Source organism: Pseudocercospora fijiensis (genome assembly GCF_000340215.1).
Source record: "Pseudocercospora fijiensis CIRAD86 unplaced genomic scaffold MYCFIscaffold_8, whole genome shotgun sequence".
In the NCBI taxonomy this organism is placed as follows: Eukaryota; Fungi; Ascomycota; class Dothideomycetes; order Mycosphaerellales; family Mycosphaerellaceae; genus Pseudocercospora; species Pseudocercospora fijiensis.
Window position 1 is genome coordinate 1249570 of NW_006921539.1, and position 18982 is coordinate 1268551.

The 18982-nt window shown below is 53.1% G+C and overlaps 8 protein-coding genes across 8 annotated transcripts; 4 read left to right on the top strand and 4 right to left on the bottom strand.

The window, feature by feature from the left end:
* Positions 1-13: 13 nt before the first annotated feature.
* On the top strand, positions 14-995 carry MYCFIDRAFT_177892 (uncharacterized protein; the record flags this gene model as incomplete). The annotated part of the gene is made up of 5 exons (XM_007931837.1): positions 14-30; positions 75-91; positions 118-402; positions 452-931; positions 964-995. The coding sequence occupies 5 exons, from the start codon at positions 14-16 to the stop codon at positions 993-995; spliced, it is 831 nt and encodes a 276-aa protein (XP_007930028.1).
* A 1114-nt stretch (positions 996-2109) lies between these two features.
* Positions 2110-4389, bottom strand: MYCFIDRAFT_190235 (uncharacterized protein; the record flags this gene model as incomplete). The annotated part of the gene is made up of 2 exons (XM_007931838.1): positions 2110-2177; positions 2253-4389. The coding sequence occupies 2 exons, from the start codon at positions 4387-4389 to the stop codon at positions 2110-2112; spliced, it is 2205 nt and encodes a 734-aa protein (XP_007930029.1).
* Positions 4390-5211: 822 nt separating this feature from the next.
* Positions 5212-5619, top strand: MYCFIDRAFT_23302 (uncharacterized protein; the record flags this gene model as incomplete). Its single annotated transcript, XM_007931405.1, has 1 exon — positions 5212-5619. A coding segment is annotated over one exon (408 nt), but the record flags the coding sequence as incomplete, so codon positions are not given.
* A 299-nt stretch (positions 5620-5918) lies between these two features.
* Positions 5919-6939, top strand: MYCFIDRAFT_212178 (uncharacterized protein). Its single transcript, XM_007931839.1, has one exon. It carries the CDS (start codon positions 6176-6178, stop codon positions 6356-6358), a length of 183 nt encoding a protein of 60 aa, XP_007930030.1. The 5' UTR covers positions 5919-6175; the 3' UTR covers positions 6359-6939.
* Positions 6940-8507: 1568 nt separating this feature from the next.
* On the bottom strand, positions 8508-8771 carry MYCFIDRAFT_34813 (uncharacterized protein; the record flags this gene model as incomplete). The annotated part of the gene is made up of 1 exon (XM_007931464.1): positions 8508-8771. A coding segment is annotated over one exon (264 nt), but the record flags the coding sequence as incomplete, so codon positions are not given.
* Positions 8772-11135: 2364 nt separating this feature from the next.
* Positions 11136-12120, bottom strand: MYCFIDRAFT_119731 (glycoside hydrolase family 16 protein; the record flags this gene model as incomplete). The annotated part of the gene is made up of 2 exons (XM_007931840.1): positions 11136-11698; positions 11751-12120. Coding segments are annotated over 2 exons (933 nt in total), but the record flags the coding sequence as incomplete, so codon positions are not given.
* A 1397-nt stretch (positions 12121-13517) lies between these two features.
* Positions 13518-16130, top strand: MYCFIDRAFT_50888 (glycoside hydrolase family 55 protein). Its single transcript, XM_007931527.1, has 2 exons — positions 13518-15704; positions 15764-16130. Exons 1-2 carry the CDS (start codon positions 13611-13613, stop codon positions 16034-16036), a joined length of 2367 nt encoding a protein of 788 aa, XP_007929718.1. The 5' UTR covers positions 13518-13610; the 3' UTR covers positions 16037-16130.
* A 91-nt stretch (positions 16131-16221) lies between these two features.
* MYCFIDRAFT_216387 (uncharacterized protein) lies at positions 16222-18819 on the bottom strand (the record flags this gene model as incomplete). The annotated part of the gene is made up of 2 exons (XM_007931841.1): positions 16222-18411; positions 18685-18819. The coding sequence occupies 2 exons, from the start codon at positions 18817-18819 to the stop codon at positions 16624-16626; spliced, it is 1923 nt and encodes a 640-aa protein (XP_007930032.1). The 3' UTR covers positions 16222-16623.
* Positions 18820-18982: the final 163 nt, after the last annotated feature.

An 18982-nucleotide genomic window follows, 5' to 3' on the forward strand; every position in this document is an offset into this window, starting at 1 on the left:
ATGCGCTCGCCACATGATTCAAGGCAAGCCGTGCCTGAGTTGGACATAGCCTCCTCATCCGCTCCAAGCACAAGTGATCGTGACGAGATCCGTGATCCAATACTACCGACGCCCGAGGGCGCTCTGTGAGTCTCTATCTCCGATCACAAGAATCTTCCGCCAATCCTTTCTATGCAGCCACACCATCGATCCTGCCGTCCTTGTCTCATACACGTCCCATGAGTCGCGAGAAGGGCCACCAAACGGCTTCTTCCACGCTGGACAAAAGCAGTTCAAGCAATTTCTCTCCGAAGGTGTCGAGAATCCAGAATACTTCGAGCCATGGCCAGGCACCCATGGGCCGAGCTTGGAGGATGGACCACATAGTCTCCAAGCGACAGCAACCGAGGGCAAGTAAAGATCGTGTCACGCTGATGGTAATCTCCTAACAACGGTGAAGGACCCTGGATAGTGTTACCACCGTCCCACGAAGGATACAACTTCCCCAACCTCGTCCATGTTCACGCGCCTCCTATCAACGATCGATTGGCCGCCTTCGCGCATATCCACATGAATGAATCGTCGCCCTTACAACTTCCCGCTCCACCATCAACATGCCAGTGCGACGTGGGGATTTGCTTAGGTTGTGGTAAAGACCATGCCCTTCGACATCCCGCCGACACCGAAATGTCCTCACCCACGCCATCGCCACCACCATCTTCCTCTGAAGAAGACAACATGTTGGACCACCGAGAGACAAAAGCCGCACCGATCAAAATCGAACCCTTGTCCAGACCTTCACCAGATCTCAGCAAAATCTCGGGCCAAGCCACTTGCGAGCGATGTGGGAAGCTTTTCAAAAGACAAAACGATCTCCCCCGACACATGAAGACAGCTTGTCCCTACCGACCCATCGACCGGAACGCCAAACGACATTTCTGTCAGACTCCTGGTTGCAAGTTCAAGCATTTGAGGAGAGATAAGGTGATTTTGCATTGTCGGAAGGAGAAGCATGAGATCGGACCGGCATATTGAGACTTCCCTCAATCACGCTTGTGAGAGCAGGTTCGTGTTCGAGGGTCGGGTACGTTGTTTTTCGTCCTGGAGTTGATCAAGATCGCAGTGACACTGACTGGATCCAGGGATTATGTATCGCCTGCTTGGATCACATTCGCATAACGCACCATATCGGTGTCGACTTGCCAGACTCAGATTTGTTGTTCGTGCAATACCTCAACCTTCCCTTCCATCCTCCTCCACGTCGATCCTCAGCCCTCGCTTACACAACCACAACTCGTGCCATCCAGGAACACTACGCAATCGCGCTGCCGCACACCCCTTAGCGTTCCGCATTACACGTCCAATATGCGTTCGTGATGCATACGAGATCCTGGTCATCATCAAATATAACTTGAAATCCTGTCGTTTCAGATACAGGATGACATCCCAGTCCAGTGCTTCAGCTCTCGTGCGTGTTTTGGCGAGGTCGTGAAGATGGCGCCAAGCCCGGATCCTTCGATGGACTCTGATTCGCTATTTCAGAACTTCAATCTTACTATGACGAGGTGCGGAGCATGCCTCTCGTATATGTGGCCAGCCATTAGTGTCCGCGAAACATGCAGCAATGGTGTGTGAGACTCGTTGTCGTAGAATCGTTGATGCCAGAACCGCGGGCTTTTTTCCCCGTGATCAAACCAGCCCAGGTCATTGATATTTGGTCCCTTGCCTACCCTCGCAAAATAAAGCAGATCGTCAAGCTCAGACTCATTTGTCCTGATGCGATCTCTTTGCCAGAGTCGCCAGCGAATTTGGAGCTGCAATGAGGGTTCTCGAGGAAGTGGCGGAACTCGCAGCTCAGGATGGGACGCATGGGTAGACGTGATGAGTGCTGATTAGGCCACTGCGGACCGAAGATGGCGCAAATACAAGTCCTTGAGCACTTGAAAGTGTCGAAGTATCATCCTTCTCGTAGTAGGGGACGAGACAATAGCTGAGGCGATTGTAAGCATTTGAACCCCACTCACGTGTCTCTTCTGCAGTATAAGCACAACCCTCCAGCATTATTCAGTTATGCTTAAAGTAAGGGGGGGCTGACTTCGAATTTCTTTTCATTTGCTACAGAAACAGCAACTAGCTGTCGCCTTCATCACCAACGATCTCGACCTTCTTCGGCGCGGAAGGCGCAGCCTTTCTCGGGTCTTCCTTGACGACAGTCACCTTGCTGTCTTCTCTCCTGCTCTCATCAAGGCCAACTCCACTGTCACTGTCCCCACCGAGACCAATGCCTCTTTTCGCAGCATCCTTGTCGTAGCTGGAAGGGTTAATACCTAGAATGCCTCCCACATTATTACGATCTCCTGGAACGGAGAACTCCCTGAAAGCATATCTCCATTCGTTGAGGAAGAGTCGGATGGCTTTCCCGACCTTGTCTTTGCCGTTCTTTGAGTGATGGCCCGTACCGCAGATGGCGTAGACGGGTCGGCTCGAAGTCTTCTGCTCCTTCAGACAGTCTGACAGATACTGCACGGCCTCTTCTGGGTGCAGACCATGCAGATCGACGTACAGCTCCTTGTTGCCGCCAGCAGCCAGATTCTTGTTTCGCTCTTCGTACAGCGCTTTCGCGGCCTCGCGATGCTTCTCGCGCATCAGCTGATTCTCATTTTGACCTCGGAGGGACAGCGCCTTGGCACCGCGAGCATCATTCCTGTTCCACGCCTGAGCGGCAGACTGCAAGAACTTGTTACGCAGACCTCCATGCTTGAAAGCTTCGTGTCGAGCCTTCATGTAGGCGGAGTTGACCTGCTCACCCGTCTCAAGCCACGGGATGTCCTTTGGCGCAGCAATAGCCATGGCTGCAGCAGAATTCTCGCGAGTGGTCGTGAATGATCGGTTGTTCTTGAGCCCGCGCCGCATGGCATCCCGAGCATTGAGGGGCCCCGGAGAAGGAGACATGCGAACGACATCGGCAAGACTCCCAGGTTGCTGGGCAGAAGCAGCATGATGGTGATGGCCATGTCCACCTCTCTTGCCGTGGTGTCGCTTCCCGCCCGGCTTCGCGGCTGCCGATCCGAGTGTGGGAAAAGCTTCATCGTCTTGAAAGTTGGGCTGCGTGTTTGGCGTTGGGGCTCGCGAAGTATGCCTGCTGCCAGGTCGACTCCCAAATCGTGGTCCAGTCGGGACGAAACTAGGGAATAAGCCTGGTGTTGGTTGGAAGGTCTGCTGCTGCTGCTGGAGAGCGGCATTAAGCGTGTTCGCATCCACACTGTTGCTCTCGTCATAGGGATTGCTCGTCGTCGGCTGCAGAGTTGGGAAGCTGTCAAAATCGGAGAGTTGGAAGTTCGGTGGAAATTGCTGGGGCGCGTTCGTGCCGCTGTTCGCGAGGCTGAGTTGCGCCATAAGCTGATTCGGATCGTGGGAGAAGAGGCAGTTTTCGCCGGCGATGCAGTTCCCGGCCAGCCAGTATTTGCAAATGTGATTCTGCACTTCATGCGCAAAGCGGCAGTCAGCACGTGCGCAATACCCGCTAGCCAACCAGTATCGACAAACGGTGGAAGATTTCTGCTCGCCTGCCGGTGTAGCTTGACTCATTGTAGGCGACATACTCTTCCCCACCAGATACGTCCGGTTCTGCTCTTGCATCGCTGCTGCCATTGCCGTCGCTCCCATTCCTTGTGCTTCCATGAGCGAGTTGATCGTTTGGCTGAGGTCGTAGCCGTTGGCCTCCAAAATGACGTCCAACTCCTCGTCGCTCTTGTTGTCCTGCAAGATAGATCGCAGCATGTCGTAAGGGCTCATCTCGGTAGTATATGGTGACATGAATTCGGAGGAGCCGGGGAAGCCTGAGTCGCCAAAGCTGGTCTGGCTGCTCGCATCGTCGTTCACCAACCAGTCGACATTGTCGCTGCCGTAATCTCCGTAGTTTTCGGTGTTGGGTGACGAGTCGCTGAACTGATAGGCGCTCAATCGTGGACTGTGTGGGATGACTGGTGTTGCCAGAGGTAGTCGTGGTGAGGGTTTGGGTGAGGAGAAAGGTGAGCCAACCGTCTGCGACTTTGTCCGCGCCAGAGCCGGAGGTCCGAAGCCTGGCGGTACAGATGGTGTTGCTGTTGACGGTCGTGGAGAGCTCTTCCCAGACGTTGGTGTCGCTGCTCGCTGAATCCACGGGGCTGGCGAGAGAGAGCGGGCGACACTTACCGTCCTAGCTGGAGGCGGTGACGAAGCGACATTGCTGTCGGTATTTGATTTCCACTGCCATAATGTGCCCAGCACTGCATCTTCCAGCGCTTTTCCTTTGAGGGACTGCGGTGCAGCGGAGAGGAGCTCCTCAAGCTTGTCAGCCTTCTCCTCCTCACCTATGTGATCGTCGTCCAGGATCGGCCGACACAGGTCGTAAATGCGCTCGGAGACCATGATTGCATGTGCGCAGTGTGTGATATCGTGGGGCGCAGTCTACGTGCTTTCTCGAGTGTGGTAGGCGACTCGTATTACAATGATATCTAGCCGGAAGACGCAGACGTGGCGCTATGGCCGGGTGTCGCTGCGACAGATGGGAATAGGCGTAATTACGTATGCGGAAGCGAAAGGCACGGGGCTCACGTCAAGCGAGGCAGCGCGCTATTTTGTTGCTGTTGTTCGGGGTGTGATATTAGGAGAGGCGTGGGCGTATGGTGGTGGTGGTGGTGGTGGAAGGGAGGCTGGCAGGCCGATGAGAGGGAGAGGGAGGGAGGAGGGAGGGTGGAGGGAGGGAGGAGGGAGGGAGGGAGGGCGGGAGCTGTGCAGGACAGCGGAACGAATGAAAGGCGTTGGTCAAAGCGGCGGCTGTTGATTCTTGGCGTGAACTGTATCGTATTCCTCGACGCTGTTTCAGCTCTGCGACTCTTGGGCCAGAGTGAGCCTTACAATCGAAGGTGGGCGAAAGATTGGTGATTGATTCCGCATGTCATAGTCATACGCAGCAACGTGCGTTGTGGTATTCTATGCAGGTGGCAAGGAATGTGAGCAAGGATGAACTGAAGCTACCGGGCTACTGTCGCAACATCATTGCGCTAGAACAATCACATGCTGCATCGCATCTTTACTACAATCACTTCGGTCAACATGGCCGCGACGTCGACTCAACGCAGCCTCCCTGACCAGATCCTCAACCCTCAGGATCGGACACCACCCTCCTTCACCTTCGACAACTACCTCGCCCGAGCATTGCCAACACTAGGCGCTCCCTCCAAAGTCACACGCCCCATCTGTAATGACTACCGCCAGTCAAACGGCCAGCAATGTCCTCGAGGACCACACTGCCCGGACAGACATTACGTCCCACCTTCAGAACGCTCAGGAATCGGCCATCTAATCTGCAAACACTACCAACGCGGCCTGTGTAAGAAAGGCGATACCTGCGAGTTCGCCCACACCTTCAACTTGCGCGACGAGAAGGAATGCAAAGAATTCTCACGATACGGCATCTGCTCTCAAGGCGACGACTGCACATCCCTCCACATCCCACCCACCTCAGAGCTCCGTCGACCAGCATGCTCACATTACGCGCGAGGCTTCTGTCCCCTCGGACCCTACTGCAATCAAAGACATGTCAAGCATCAAAAGCTGTGTCCCTTCTACATGGCGGGTTTCTGTCCGAACGGCCGCGCTCATCCGCCTGATACTGACAAGGTTGTGAGCTGTGAGTATGGTGCTCACGCCAAGTGGATCAAGGATGAAGATATGAACCCGCGGAAGCCGGAGGCGAGGAAGATTAAAGACCCCGAGCAAGAGAAGAGAGAGCAGGAGGAGCGCGAAGATGAATTCTACGCGGAAGAGGAGAGGAGACGAGAGCGATTCGAGAAGCAATCTGGGGAGGGCGGAAGAGCTTGGCAGTACAAGAGAGGAGGTAGAGGCAGAGGGTTTAAGAGACGCTACTAGGCTTTGCTGGGGAGGTGAAAGAGTTGCTTGATGATATTAGCGAGGCATTGGGGACAATCGAGCGGCTATATTCAGAAGTGCTTCTGACCGCGCTTGATGATATTACAGTGAGCAGCCGAGCTTTCTATCAGCTATGATCCTCAGAAGAGACCCGTGCCAGCATTTGGCCCCAAACGTCTACACCACCTTCCCATTCCTTCGCATACACAAAGTGCAGTAGACGTGCCAGGAGCCTCAACCAGCCCCAGACCGAGATCTTGGTCGACCTAGAGTTTCGATCTACATGGCCTACAATCACTCCATCAGCAACGCATCCAGCCCAGCGCTCGAGAACTTGCACTTTCCACGATGCATATCACCCATACTGCCATTGATTTCCTCCTGGCCCGCCTCACGAAAGCCGGACCCCTGCCAGATGCCTCAGTTCGTCTTCAAACTGCCCAAGACCGTCTCGTCCAGCACATAAAATTGCAAGTTCAGTGACAGGAAAGTTATCCAGGAATCTGCGGTTGCAGATCATACAAGATGAGAATTGAAGTCGCGGTTGAGCTTCGGTGAGCACCGAGTTACTGCGGCGGATTTTGATAGTGGACCAGAATATTTTGGCGCGTGTCGGGCACATGTGAGGTGTTGTGCGACATGCTTTACCTATCTATATCAGCAACCAGCAACCAGAGTCGATGCTAGTGGCGTAGCAGGTTTCGCACCCTTCATGATCTTCACCGATGACTATGAGTCGGACCACGCTTTAAATCGTGAGAGATGGGGCAGAGCGTGAATCAGACAAATTGTTGCCGCAGCTGCACAGGTCGTGGGGCGTTTAAGATATAGATACGATTTCATCAGCTGTCTTCTGACGACGGCCGGGCAGTTAATCATGCTTAAAAGATACCCTGTAGTTGAGCACCGATAGGGCGGGAGGACTTACTTTCAAGCCAGCGTCAAAACTCAGAAAAGCTCACGAAGTGCATCAAACAAGACGACAGCAACAAACACAGCTTAGCAGTCTGCGTACATATCGCTAAATACCACTCATACAAGTCTCGGCTTTGCATTCGCCACCATCTCCTCCGGGCTCTCCCAACGCGGGCCATCCGGAGAGAAAAGACTCCTCTTATCAGTCCTAGCATTCCTCTTCACCGGGACCAAGCCTTTATAGTAATTCGTCGAAGTCGTCCTGCAAATACTGCTTGAGCTGGACGAGCTTGGAACGACGTATGAAGTGACGGTGACGGGTGGTGCCTTGAGTTCATAATTAGCTTGAGACGGACTTGTTGCAGAGGGGCAGAATGGTATAGCATACCGTGATTGTCACTGTGCCTCCATCTGAGCCGCCACTGCCCTGAGTGACGGTTACGGTCCCGCCGCCGCCGCTGCCTCCTGAGCCTACGGAAGCTGTGACTGTTGGGCCTTGCTGGGTAACTGTGGCGGTTCCTCCAATCGTGGTCACCGTTGGGCCGGAGATGTAAACACTCTCAGTCGCTGTTGCTGTGGAGTACTGGTTTGACACTGAGATGGAAACGGTTGTCGCAGTGACCTGGCGGAGATGTCAGCATTTTCACTCCATGAGGGCTTTGCGCGAGCTTTATGACTTACTGTGTTCGTGGATGCTGGAACGTATGAAACGCTGACCACTGTCGATACACCAACGGTGCTGATTACCGTGATGTCTCGGCTGACGACTGTGCTGTATTGCGTTATGTATTCGTAGATTGTTGTGGGTACGTATACGGTCGGTCCGGGGCCTAAAGCGAGATACTCGTCAATGATCTTTGCTTGGCAGAGCGCCTCGAGTCACAGCCTTTGCGCTGAAGGAATCAACGCCACTGTGTGAAATGGGGACATGCATACCTGTAGCCGTGACTGTTGGCCCAGGTCCGGTCCCGGGTCTAAATAGCAAGAGTCAGTCGACGTTGGCCATCAATTTGTTTGGAGAGAGTGTCATCCTACCCGTTGCCTGGATTCGTGTTGCAAGTCGCAACTGTAGGCAATGCTGTCACTCCATACTCTCCGCAAAGGTTCTCCGCAAAGGATATCACATCTACAAGCTGCATTAGCAAAGAAGTGATTGAGAAGCAGAAGATGCTACACTGACCAGCTTGTCCTTGCGCATTACATCTTTGGCTCACGCAGCAAGACCACTTCTCGAGCAGGTTCTGGTTGGAACAAATGCACGTAGCGTCATTCTCATCACATCCGTCGTATCCATCGATACAGAGCTGCGAGCAGGTCGGCAGATCAGTCACGCCTGGCAAATACTGGGTCACTGTCACGCCGGGCCCACTCTGCGTGACGGTAGGGCCAGGTCCACTTCCAGGATTGGTATTGCATGTGGCCGCCGTCGGAAGGGCAGTAACGCCGTAATCACTGCAAAGGGTTTGCGCAAAGGAGATCACATCAGCCTGACCCTGAGCGTTGCAGCGCTGGCTGACACAGCAAGACCATTTCTCGAGCAAGTTTTGGTTCGAACAAATGCATGTAGCATCTTCTTCATCACATCCATCATATCCGTCGATACAGAGCTGCGAGCAAGTCGGCAAGTCCGTTACGCCAGGGAGATATTGTGTTACGGTAGCCGTAGGTCCAGGCCCGGTGCCAGGTCCAGTTCCTGGGTTGGTATTACACGTAGCCGCGGTTGGAAGAGCTGTAACGCCGTATTCACCACAGAGATTCTGAGCGAAAGAGATCACATCGGCTTGGCCCTGAGCATTGCAGCGTTGGCTGACGCAGCACGACCACCGCTCAAGCAGGTTCTGATTCGAACAAATACAGGTGGCGTCGTCCTCAGCGCAGCCATCGTAGCCGTCGATACATATCTGAGAGCAGGTTGGAAGATCTGTGACACCAGGCAGATATGCGGTTGTGACACCACTGGGCATGTTGCCACCTCCGCCTGGGTTGGTCGCTCTCTTGACCAGCCTGGCAGAGTGGGTGTTCGCCATGTTCACGCCAGTCGTACCATCCTTCAGCAGACAGTTATCGGTCTCTTGGTCCGCGATGAATGATACACCGGCACACTGAGTAGATGTAGTGTTGATAATGTTGTACATATCGCAAGAGTTGATGCAGTCTGAAAGTCGGCCTTGAGTCTGCGTGACCAGAGTATTGTCTGAAAAAAGTGTATTGCACAGAATGGTATACTCTTCTCCCATGTTATCGAGGAAGCTGGCGCCGTTCGCGTATGGGCAAGTAGGCAGAGCAGTTGTGACGCCAGAGTTGGTTGATGAGGGGCTGCCTTCAGACGTGCGAGTGCTAATAGCGCTCGTTGTAGGTATCTGGGTGTAAGTGACCGAGCTACCTTGATCGTCAGTCGTGGTGACGATCTCTTGTCCAGGGCGACTCGTCATGCTACCTCCTCCACCGATAATGACATATCCTGGGTTCGGGCAGACGGAACCTTCAAGACAGGTTGTGTAGGTATAAGTGGTGTGAATAGTCACATAGCCAGTGCCAGAAACGACTCGTGGGCAGGTAGCTCCTGTCGACGTTGGTGTGAAGATTGGAGGAATGCTGCTGGATGCGGGCCCAACGGGCCCTGATGGAAGGCCGCAGTTTGAGCCATCTGGACAAATCGTGGGCTGGATACCGCATGTGTAGCAGACACTTTGCGGAACACCTGTTTGAGAGATCGCAGACGGGCTCGTAGTGTAGACATAAAACGACCCAGTCGAGCTGCCACTCGTGATCGAAGTGAATGAGCCGCCGGGCGGCAGAGTAGACACGACAGTAGTCGTCGTCGGCGTCAAAGTCACGATAGAACCAGAGCCAGAAACGGTAGTTGTTGGCAGGCCAAAAGTAGTGGTCCCAGTCACAGTTGTCGTAATCGAGGGCACAGTCTGAGTCTGGGTAGTCGTAATGGAGGACGCACCGTAAATCGGCGGTGGAAGCTCTTCCACCTGTGCGGCGCCCACCGCTCCTGGGAGATCGTACGTTCCGGTCACCTCACTGAAGAGGGTGCAATTGGTTGGTGGGAGGAAAGTCACCGCAACACAACCTGTTGTAGCATCGCAAGCGGCTTGACAGGTAGCAAGGTCGGGAGTCTCGTATCGTTTTCGGAGCCGTGCAGCGGTGCTGTTGGACTTGTTCATCCCTGGCGTAATCTGGTCGTCTGGGATGGTTGTGCCGGTGTAGCCGACGCCACAGGCGAGCTCATACGTCTGTCCACTGCTTGTAGCGCATCCATTGAGGGTTTGACCTGAACTTCCACAGACGTCGCTGTATGCAGTCGGACACGGCGGAGCTGGAGAAGCGGAGGCGGAGGCAGACGAGGTCGGCGAGTATGAAGTAGAATCTGGAGCCATCGAAGCGGTCGAACTCGTGGCGTCCGTGATGGCTTGATAATAAAGCTCGGTGCAACTGGCCAGTTCCTCTTCGCCCCTATCCAGGTAGATGGTGGCAAATCCACCCGACCCCAGGCAAGCAGAAAATTTGGAAGTGCCGTAGACTGCGAGCGTTCCGTTCTCACAGACAGACCATCCGTCTACAAAGATGGCTCCAGGCGATGGCGCATCCGACCACGTAAGCGCCCAGTCAGCGGCAATGAACGCCAACAGATTTTGATCGTTTCGAAGGACTCCATCCGAGACCGTGAAAAGAGTATACTGCTGTCTTTTGACTACGGAGCGATTCACGGGATCACCAGAGGCGTTTCGGATGGAAATCTGGAATGAGCCAGGATAGTCATATGTGCAGCCAGAAGGTGCCGGAGGCGGTGTTGGGGTAGCGGTCGAAGAGCTGTATGCTGCGGGTTCGGATGTCGACTCAGTCATGCTGCTCTCCATGGTGGAGATCGTGGTTATTTCCATGGCGGAGCTGAACGTGAGGCCATCTGAAGTCCATTCTGATACAGTTGTCTCAACGACCGTGCTCTCTGCGGCAGTGGTTGGCTCAGGCTCGATCTCGGCTGTAGAAGAATACTCAACGTCGTCTGACATGGAGGAGTACACTGCTGTTGACAGGTAGTATGTCGGTTCATCCGGCAGCGATGGAGTTGGCTCCGGTTCCCAACTGGTCATCTCGCCTTCCGAAGTCCAAGTGAGGCCGTCCGATGTCCAGGTAGAAGCATCAGTCGACTCGGCCAAGCTGGTGGTGGCAGAAGACAATGGCCCGGTGTAAACAGATGAGGAGATTGTCGACGTGGTTGCTCCCATACCCATCGGAATTGTGTTCGTGGTCTGCAGTCCAGTCGTGACTGATGACAAGCTAGTCGAATAGACAGATGTGGTAGCCACACCCGATCGCATCTGGTAGACCTGAATTCCATTGATATCCCAGTAGGCCTCAGTCAAGTTCTGGGGATTGTTGCCGACGAAGTCAACGCATCGGTCCAAACTATTCGTTGCATCTGACTGTGGACAATTCGGATATTGAGATGAGTATACACTCCCTGCCCATGATCCACAAAAAGCAATGTTGATGACAATGCTCATGTTCTGAAAATGCGAGTCGATGTCGCAGCTACCTTGCGCATTCACTGCAGGTACTCCAAACTCAGAGACATCTGGAGCTCCGGCAGTGATACTGTCCGGAATGCTGTCTCTGGGAAACCACCAGTGCTTGATATAGTTCGAGGTCCACTCTGTCACATAAACGCCGCCTCCATTGTCGTTGAAGTCGACGCCGTAATTGTTTGGCAAAGCTGTAGTATCCTGAAGCTCTGAACCACATCCACGGTTGTCAGCCACGGACGAGTCGCAGTTGGCTGATGTGAAGGTGGCTACTTGGTCATCACCAGCAATACTGCAGTTTGGGCTGGTGTGCATAGCCATAGTGTTGAATCCGACAGTATTGACGCCTTCAATGATATCTACATAGTGTTATTAGCTGTTGGGTTCGTCATTCCGGGATGCTCTTCCTACCTATCTCTCCAGTACCAGGCCATTCGGGACCCAACAACCAGTAGGCGGGCCATGTTCCACAGCCAGTTGGCATATGCGTCGCATCGAAAACGAAAAGACCGTGGTAGTAGCTGTTGTCGGAAGTAATGCGGACACTTGGTCGCCCCGCTCCTGGTCTTGGCCACAGATTGGTCGTGTCTGGCTGAATGATAGCCGTATCATAGTCCGAGATATATGTGTATTCATTCTGCTCGGCGACTGATTGGTTCACGTATTGAACGTGGGCCCAAGTCGGGTCATATTTGTCGTAGTAGTTGAACTTGTCGAAGAAGTTCTCGGCGCTGTATTCGTCGACCAACTGGTAAGCTGCTGCTCCCGGAGCTCCAGATCCAGCAAAGTATTGTCCTCCGGGATAACTCTGTGCTGAGACATAGGAAATCGACGAGAGCAGCGCTGCCAGAGCCGTCCTCGAAGCGAGTGGCGAGGACTGCATAGTGGCTGCAATCGTGTGGCCTGAGAGAAGGATTTCTCACGAAGCTCACAGTCCTCTTCCACTCGAATGATGAACAAAATGCGGATAGAGACACTCAATGCATGGAAGCGCTAAAAGGACTGGGGCAGATGGAGGACCGCGTTGTTGACGAACCCGACCTACCTGTACATTCCTCACCAGCCCAGCAATGAGGATGCAGTCTGAGCGCTCCATTCCCGGCTTCGGCTCGCGAGATGAATATGGCCCTCGCCACATGGGACGCAGAGCATGCAGTAGATCGCCATTTCTGTGTCCAAGACACATTGTGAGTCCAAGTTTGCATAGGACCAAGATCCTACGCGTATTTCCATAGCTCCTAGAAGACGGTCTTTATCATGCGGCATGCTTCACAGGCTGCTGGTGTACTCTGCAATAGGAGAAACTATATGATAAGTGATCGATAAATCTTACTTGGTTCATGGCAACCTGGAAGATTATAAGGCACGTCGTGTTGTGAAAGTCGTGATGTTGTTCCCTCTGCGGTGGCCTGAACTGCACTTAGACTCGCGTTGCTCTCCATTCACTCCTCCCCCCCCCCCCCCATGCACTGCACGAACATTGCAATATCTACAGCACTACATCTACACATCACCATCAGAAGCACAAAATGCTCTCCCGGCCAGCCACCAAACTGTCCCTCCTGCCCGATGATATCGCGGCCTACGAACAACGCAAAGCCCAACGCGAAGCCATGAAGCAAGATGAAGAGCTCGGCGGCAATATGTACGGCATCGACGAAGCGCATATGCAGCAGTCAAAAGCAAAGGCGAAGACCAAGGAGCAGAGAATTGGTATTGGCAGTTCAAGAAAATGATACAAGCCGGTTCAGGTTGCCCACTCCAATCGCTGGCATTTCCAGATAATGGCTCTCCTTGCTGAAAACCTGGAGTGCACATTCCAGCGCGCAAGGCGCAACAACATGGCCCAAGGGAGGCACACGCCTGGCTTCCGCCCGAGGGAGCAGAACTGCTGCTCGCCATCATCCTTTTACTGTTGGAGCACGGGATCCATGGGAACTACCATCGATACATGAATAAATCACATCACCACGAGCTCTTCTATACAGCAAGGCGGATCGGCGTCCAGACTCAGCGCAGAACGCCATTATGGCTGCCAGAAGCATTGGGCTCAGCCTAGCCATAACTGCCATCATCTTCTTCGTCTCCCTTCTACGACCAGCATATGCCGAGGTGCAGGCTGCGCTCAATCAGGACCTTCCAGATGTACCATTGTCACCACTTGAGCTACGCTTTGAGCTCAACGATGCTGGTAGTCCAGACCTCGGTGGGAAAGTCGAGAAGAGAGCAGCGGCCCCAACAGAGCAAAATAATGCCACGGGCGGCCATCACATGTACAAGCGACAGTATTCGACGGGCTCTGGCACACCTTATTGGTACTCGCAGATAAAACGCCAAGGCAGTCCAGCTTACGGCAACAATCCCAACTACAAGATCTGGCGCAATGTCAGAGACTACGGCGCTAGGGGCGATGGTGTGACCGACGACACTGAAGCAATCCAGGCTGCCATTGCTGATGGCTTTGATGGCATACGCTGCGGCTTTTGGGGCACTCCAGAAGAACTGGAAGAACCACGCAACTGCGAATCGCAGACTACAACTCCAGCTGTCGTCTACGTGCCTGCAGGGACATATCTGATCTCCAAGCCAGTGGTTATGTGGTACTACACACATTTCATTGGAGATGCCAACAACTTGCCTATCCTGAAGGCGACTTCCAACTTTGATGGCATCGGTATCCTTGATTCCGACCCGTACATTATCTATCAAAAGCAGTGGTATACCAATCAAAACAACTTCTGGCGCAACGTACGCAACCTCATCATCGACACGACAAATGTTCCAGCGGGAACCAGTGTGCATGGCATTCACTGGCAGGTCTCGCAGGCCACCACCATGCAGAATGTTGTCTTTGTTATGCCGATCGGAGGGAACAACCCACAACATCAAGGCATTTTCATGGAGAACGGATCCTCCCTCTTCTTGGAAGATCTCATCTTCATCGGAGGCCAGTACGGTCTGTTCGCCGGCAATCAGCAATATAACATGCGCAACTTGACATTTTATAATTGTGATACCGGAATCTTTCAGAACTGGGGCTGGTCATGGAGCTACAAGAGTGTGACTTTCAATCAGTGTCGCGTTGGGTTTGATATGTCGCAGGGAGGCGATGGCGAACCCTCCGTCGGTGGCGTTCAGATTACAGATTCCACTTTCAACGACTGCGACATTGGCATCCTCGCACTTTTCCCGGCCAATGAAACTGGGAAGACTGGATTGGGAACGGGAACCCTGGGGCTTGACAACGTGGAGTTCGTCAACACAGACCCGGCGATTGCGTACCCGAATGGCACTGTTGTCTTGCCAGGCAATCAGCGGATCGCGGCATACGCTCAGGGCGCAGCATACACTATCTATGACTCTGACCAGGAAGTAGGCAGCGAAAGGTGCTATCGTCCGACTGCCAACATGTCGCGTACCCAACGAACGTTCAATGCGCCACCAAAGAGCCCGAGCCTTATCGATGAGAACGGCCGATACTACGAGCGAAGTAAGCCGCAGTATGAGGGAGTTCCGGTGTCACAGTTCAAATCGATCATGGACTTTGGATGTCCAAATGATGGAGTTACAGATGCGACAGACTGCGTGCAGCGTTTCTTCGACTCTCTCACACCGGACCAAATCGGATTCATCGACCACGGCGCCTATGTCATCACCAACACCGTCACGATACCAAACAATGTCAGGCTTCAAGGTGAGGTATGGCCACTCTTCATGGTCACCGGACCCCGATTCCAGAACGAGTTCGCACCCATCGTTGCCTTCAGAGTTGGAGAGCCTGGCGATGTTGGAACCACCGAGCTGGTAGAAATTCTCTTCGAAACCATCGGTCCTGTTCCAGGCTGCATCATGATGGAGTGGAACCTCGCCGGTGAATATCCTGGCGCGACCGGCATGTGGGACACGCACTGGCGCATTGGAGGCAGCAATGGTACTGAACTACAGCTCACCCAATGCGCGAAGAATCCGCGGATTGCTCACGGCGCCCAGAAACAATGCTGGGCCGCATTCCTGAACGTCCACTTTACGCGGACAGCCAAGAATGTCATGGTCTCCCACAGTTGGGTTTGGATTGCTGATCACGAGCTTGACCTGCCCGGGCAATCACAAATCGATATCTACAACGGTCGCGGAATCTTGATCGAATCGGAAGGTCCGATGTGGTTCTACGGATCAGGTTCAGAGCACAGTATGCTGTACAACTACCAATTCGCAGGAGCCAGTAATATCTATTTCTCCATCATGCAGTCGGAGACAGCTTATATGCAGGCCAACCCGAACGCTCTTGCATCGTTCACCGCTCAGCCTGGACCACCATGGAACGATCCTACGTTCGACGATTGCTTCTTGGGCAACTGTATCAAGGTAAGCTCAGACCCAAACCGTCATTACATAAAACCTAACACACCATTTTCTTTCCCTAGACACAAGCTGTCCGCATCTTCAACAGCACCTACATCTACGCCTACGGCCTCGGTCTTTACTCGTTCTTCCAAAACTACGATTCGGCCTGCATCATCACCACCAACTGCGATCAATTCAGAGTCTACATCGAGCAGAGTCAAGGTGTTTACCTTTACGGCTATACTTCCGTCGCTGCGGAATACATGGCTTATGTGGACGGCGTGCCCATGGTACCTTCCCAAGCACATTTTGCGACGTTTGGTAATACTGTTGCGGTGTTGGAGTATCCTTGAGAGGCTGGGCTGGGCTGGACGAGCGAGCGAGCGAGATTGAGATGGAGCGAGAAAGTAGATTGGAAAGTAGATTGGAAATGATTGGGTGAAATTGCTCACGTCGGAAATTCTATGTCCTTATCCTTCGTCGTATGACTTTATGTGGGGGACTAATACGCATTTGAAGCGTTGGCCGAGCAGAACAGCGGAGGAGATTGGAAAGTTCTCTGCCCTTTACACATCAGCCTTGTTCTTTCGTCTCAAATCGTAGTCAGGTTGCCGGTAGGGCGCTACCACCAGGACCTTGCAATTCGAGACCTTGTCCCTCCAAAATGCACGTTGTAACGTAGAGCTGACTTGAAAGGAATGCTACTACGGAGTCGTCACGCACGGAAGAAAAAACATTTCGAAGTCACAGTCCTGATCCCGCGGAGAGGGTGGTGTGAAGGTCCAATTCAGCATGGACAGACACGTGGAACAACGTCCTCTCGCAGTACCTGTCGTCTCGGCCGATAATCATTGTGTCAGTTGCCGCTTCATTGACTTCTGACCACAATCGCATACATGTACAGTCAACGACATAGACTTTTGAAATCCGCAGATATGTATCATGCCATAATATTCTTCCGATGCACATCAATCTTATGAGCATCTTTCTTGCCCCTCGACCACGCATCTTCATCAATTGAGTCCATCTCGCGTCGACGTGGCGCCGGACCCCAAGTGTACTTATGCTTCTCCTTCTCAATGAAGTCTTCGATCAACTGCTTCGTCTTTTGTCGAAATCTCACGACTTGGCTCTTGCTCGAGAAGGCGGGTGCATTTGGTTCAGGCGTGAAGAGGGCTGACATCAGGTTGTCTGCTTTGGCGGTCGAGGCCAGCGATTGAACATCTTCATTGTCATCGAATACGGAGTAGTCGTTATCCCAGTCTTCTGGCCCATACCCATCTGAGCCTGCGTCGTCGAAATCTATGCCGGAGTCGTTGGCACTGGGTAACAAGGCATTGGTCTCGTCCGCGTTCTCATGAGTGTGGCCGAAGATCTTTTGTCTCCCGAGCCTGGTCAGTGTAATTGCTTTCGTGTTGCCGTCGCTTTCGAGGACCTCAAGATCAACCAAGCAATTGAGGATATCGACGGCTTCGGTCTCTACTTGGAAGCGTGTGCCGAGATCCGGATTGCTCTCAAGCTCATCGTTGATGGCAGCCACGAGGATGATGCAGTTTGCGGAGTCGTTTTCGAACACACTTGCAGCAACACGCTTCATCATCTTTTGAAAGAGAAAGACACGTTGCGGACTAATCGGCGGGGTCTGTTTCTGATTCGGATCTCTCATAACTTCGTCGACCTCCTCGTTTGATTCTGAGTCGGAGTCCCTGTGCATGATCGTGTCCTCGTCGAATGGGACCTTGCCCTCGCCCTCGCCCTCGTCTTCAATGGTTACAAGATGAGGATTGTTATGATTAAAGGGTCCTTTCAAACGATCCAGCTCGGCTTTTCTCCGGGCCTCTTCCTCTTCGATGCGTGCTGCAAGTGTCTCTTCCTCGGCCCTCGCAGCGCGCCGTTCTTCCGCTTTCCTCTCTCTTCGTGCCATCTTCTGCAATTCCTCACTGAGGGCCATGATGTAGCTATTCCTTTTATTTGCGTAGCAAGTCCTTTCATTTCCATTCTTGTTGTTTGCGTTCGTAAGCTTGCGTGACCATTCCCCTGCCAGGTTGTACACCATCTCAAATGCGTAAGCTGCTGCCACCGAATTGTTCGCAAGGCCGCAGAAGACGATGGCAAGCTTGGTCTTGTTCCGGCGATAGCTTCGATAAGATGCTTTCGTATCGAAGAAGAGTTCGATAGCATGCACCATGCGGTAGAGCCAAACGGCCCGGTGGACTCCCTTGCTAGAATCGCCATCGCGGTGCGTGAGATGAACGATACTCTCGCTGACATAGTTTTGCTGCTGTTCGGGAGTCGCATGCTCAAGTACCTCGGCCTGGCTTACATTGTACTGCTTCATTCGGCGGGTAGCGAGCAACAAGGCTGCTTTAGCCTCGCTTTCTGGTGTGTCGGGATGTCGAGAGACCTCTAGACATTTCTTAATAGTAGCAAGAATGCCCTCCTCGACATCCGCGACCGATGAGCGCACTGTCATTGCAGCATCTGCCGTCTCTACAACGGTAGCCTTGAACAATAGCGGTGCACCAAGCGTGGGAGCTTTCCTCTTGAGAATCTTTGCGTATTTCGCCATGATAATGCTTCGACGTTTGTCGTATCCCTTCTGAGTTATTTCGCCGTCTTGGAATTCCAAGTCGAGAAGGTCGAGTTGCTTTCGAAGGTTTGGAGGCATATCAGCCATGTCATGTGCTTCCTTAGGAGCCATTGGATGTCGGACTCGTTGAGTAGTCTCCTGGTTGCAGTGTAGGTCAACTACAATTGCTGGTTGGCGCAGATCTTCATGTTGGTATTGGGTCTTTGCACAAAATGAATTTTGCAAAGAGAAGAGAGTCTGAGTGCGTTGCGATCACAGCCAGGGAGCTGTGGAGGCAGCAGCGTTTGCCGTTTGCACAGAGTGGCGACGCGACGCGCTGCTGCAGCGCGACCTGCCGCGGAATCACGTGATAACTGCTCATGCCCTCATCAAGTGTCAGCTAAAGTATGGCTTTGACATTGGATGACTTACAGCATAGTTTGCGCACTTGCGAGGAGAGTTCGTCAATGCGCCGAGGAAGTAGAGAATGATGTATTGCCACAACGCTCCTGTGATCCAATTCAAGATGAACAGGAAGAAGATCGCCACAAAGCCGTCGTCGGTCATAGGGAGCAGAAAGGAAGAGGGGCGGAGAGGAGTAACATGTACTCATCCTCACTTCTTTGTATCTTACGATACTCCTCATTAGAGAGCCATGTATAGGGCGATAGGAACAAGCTGGCGACAGGGAACTTGGGCTCACCATGCTTGAGCTCATCATAGTTTGCAG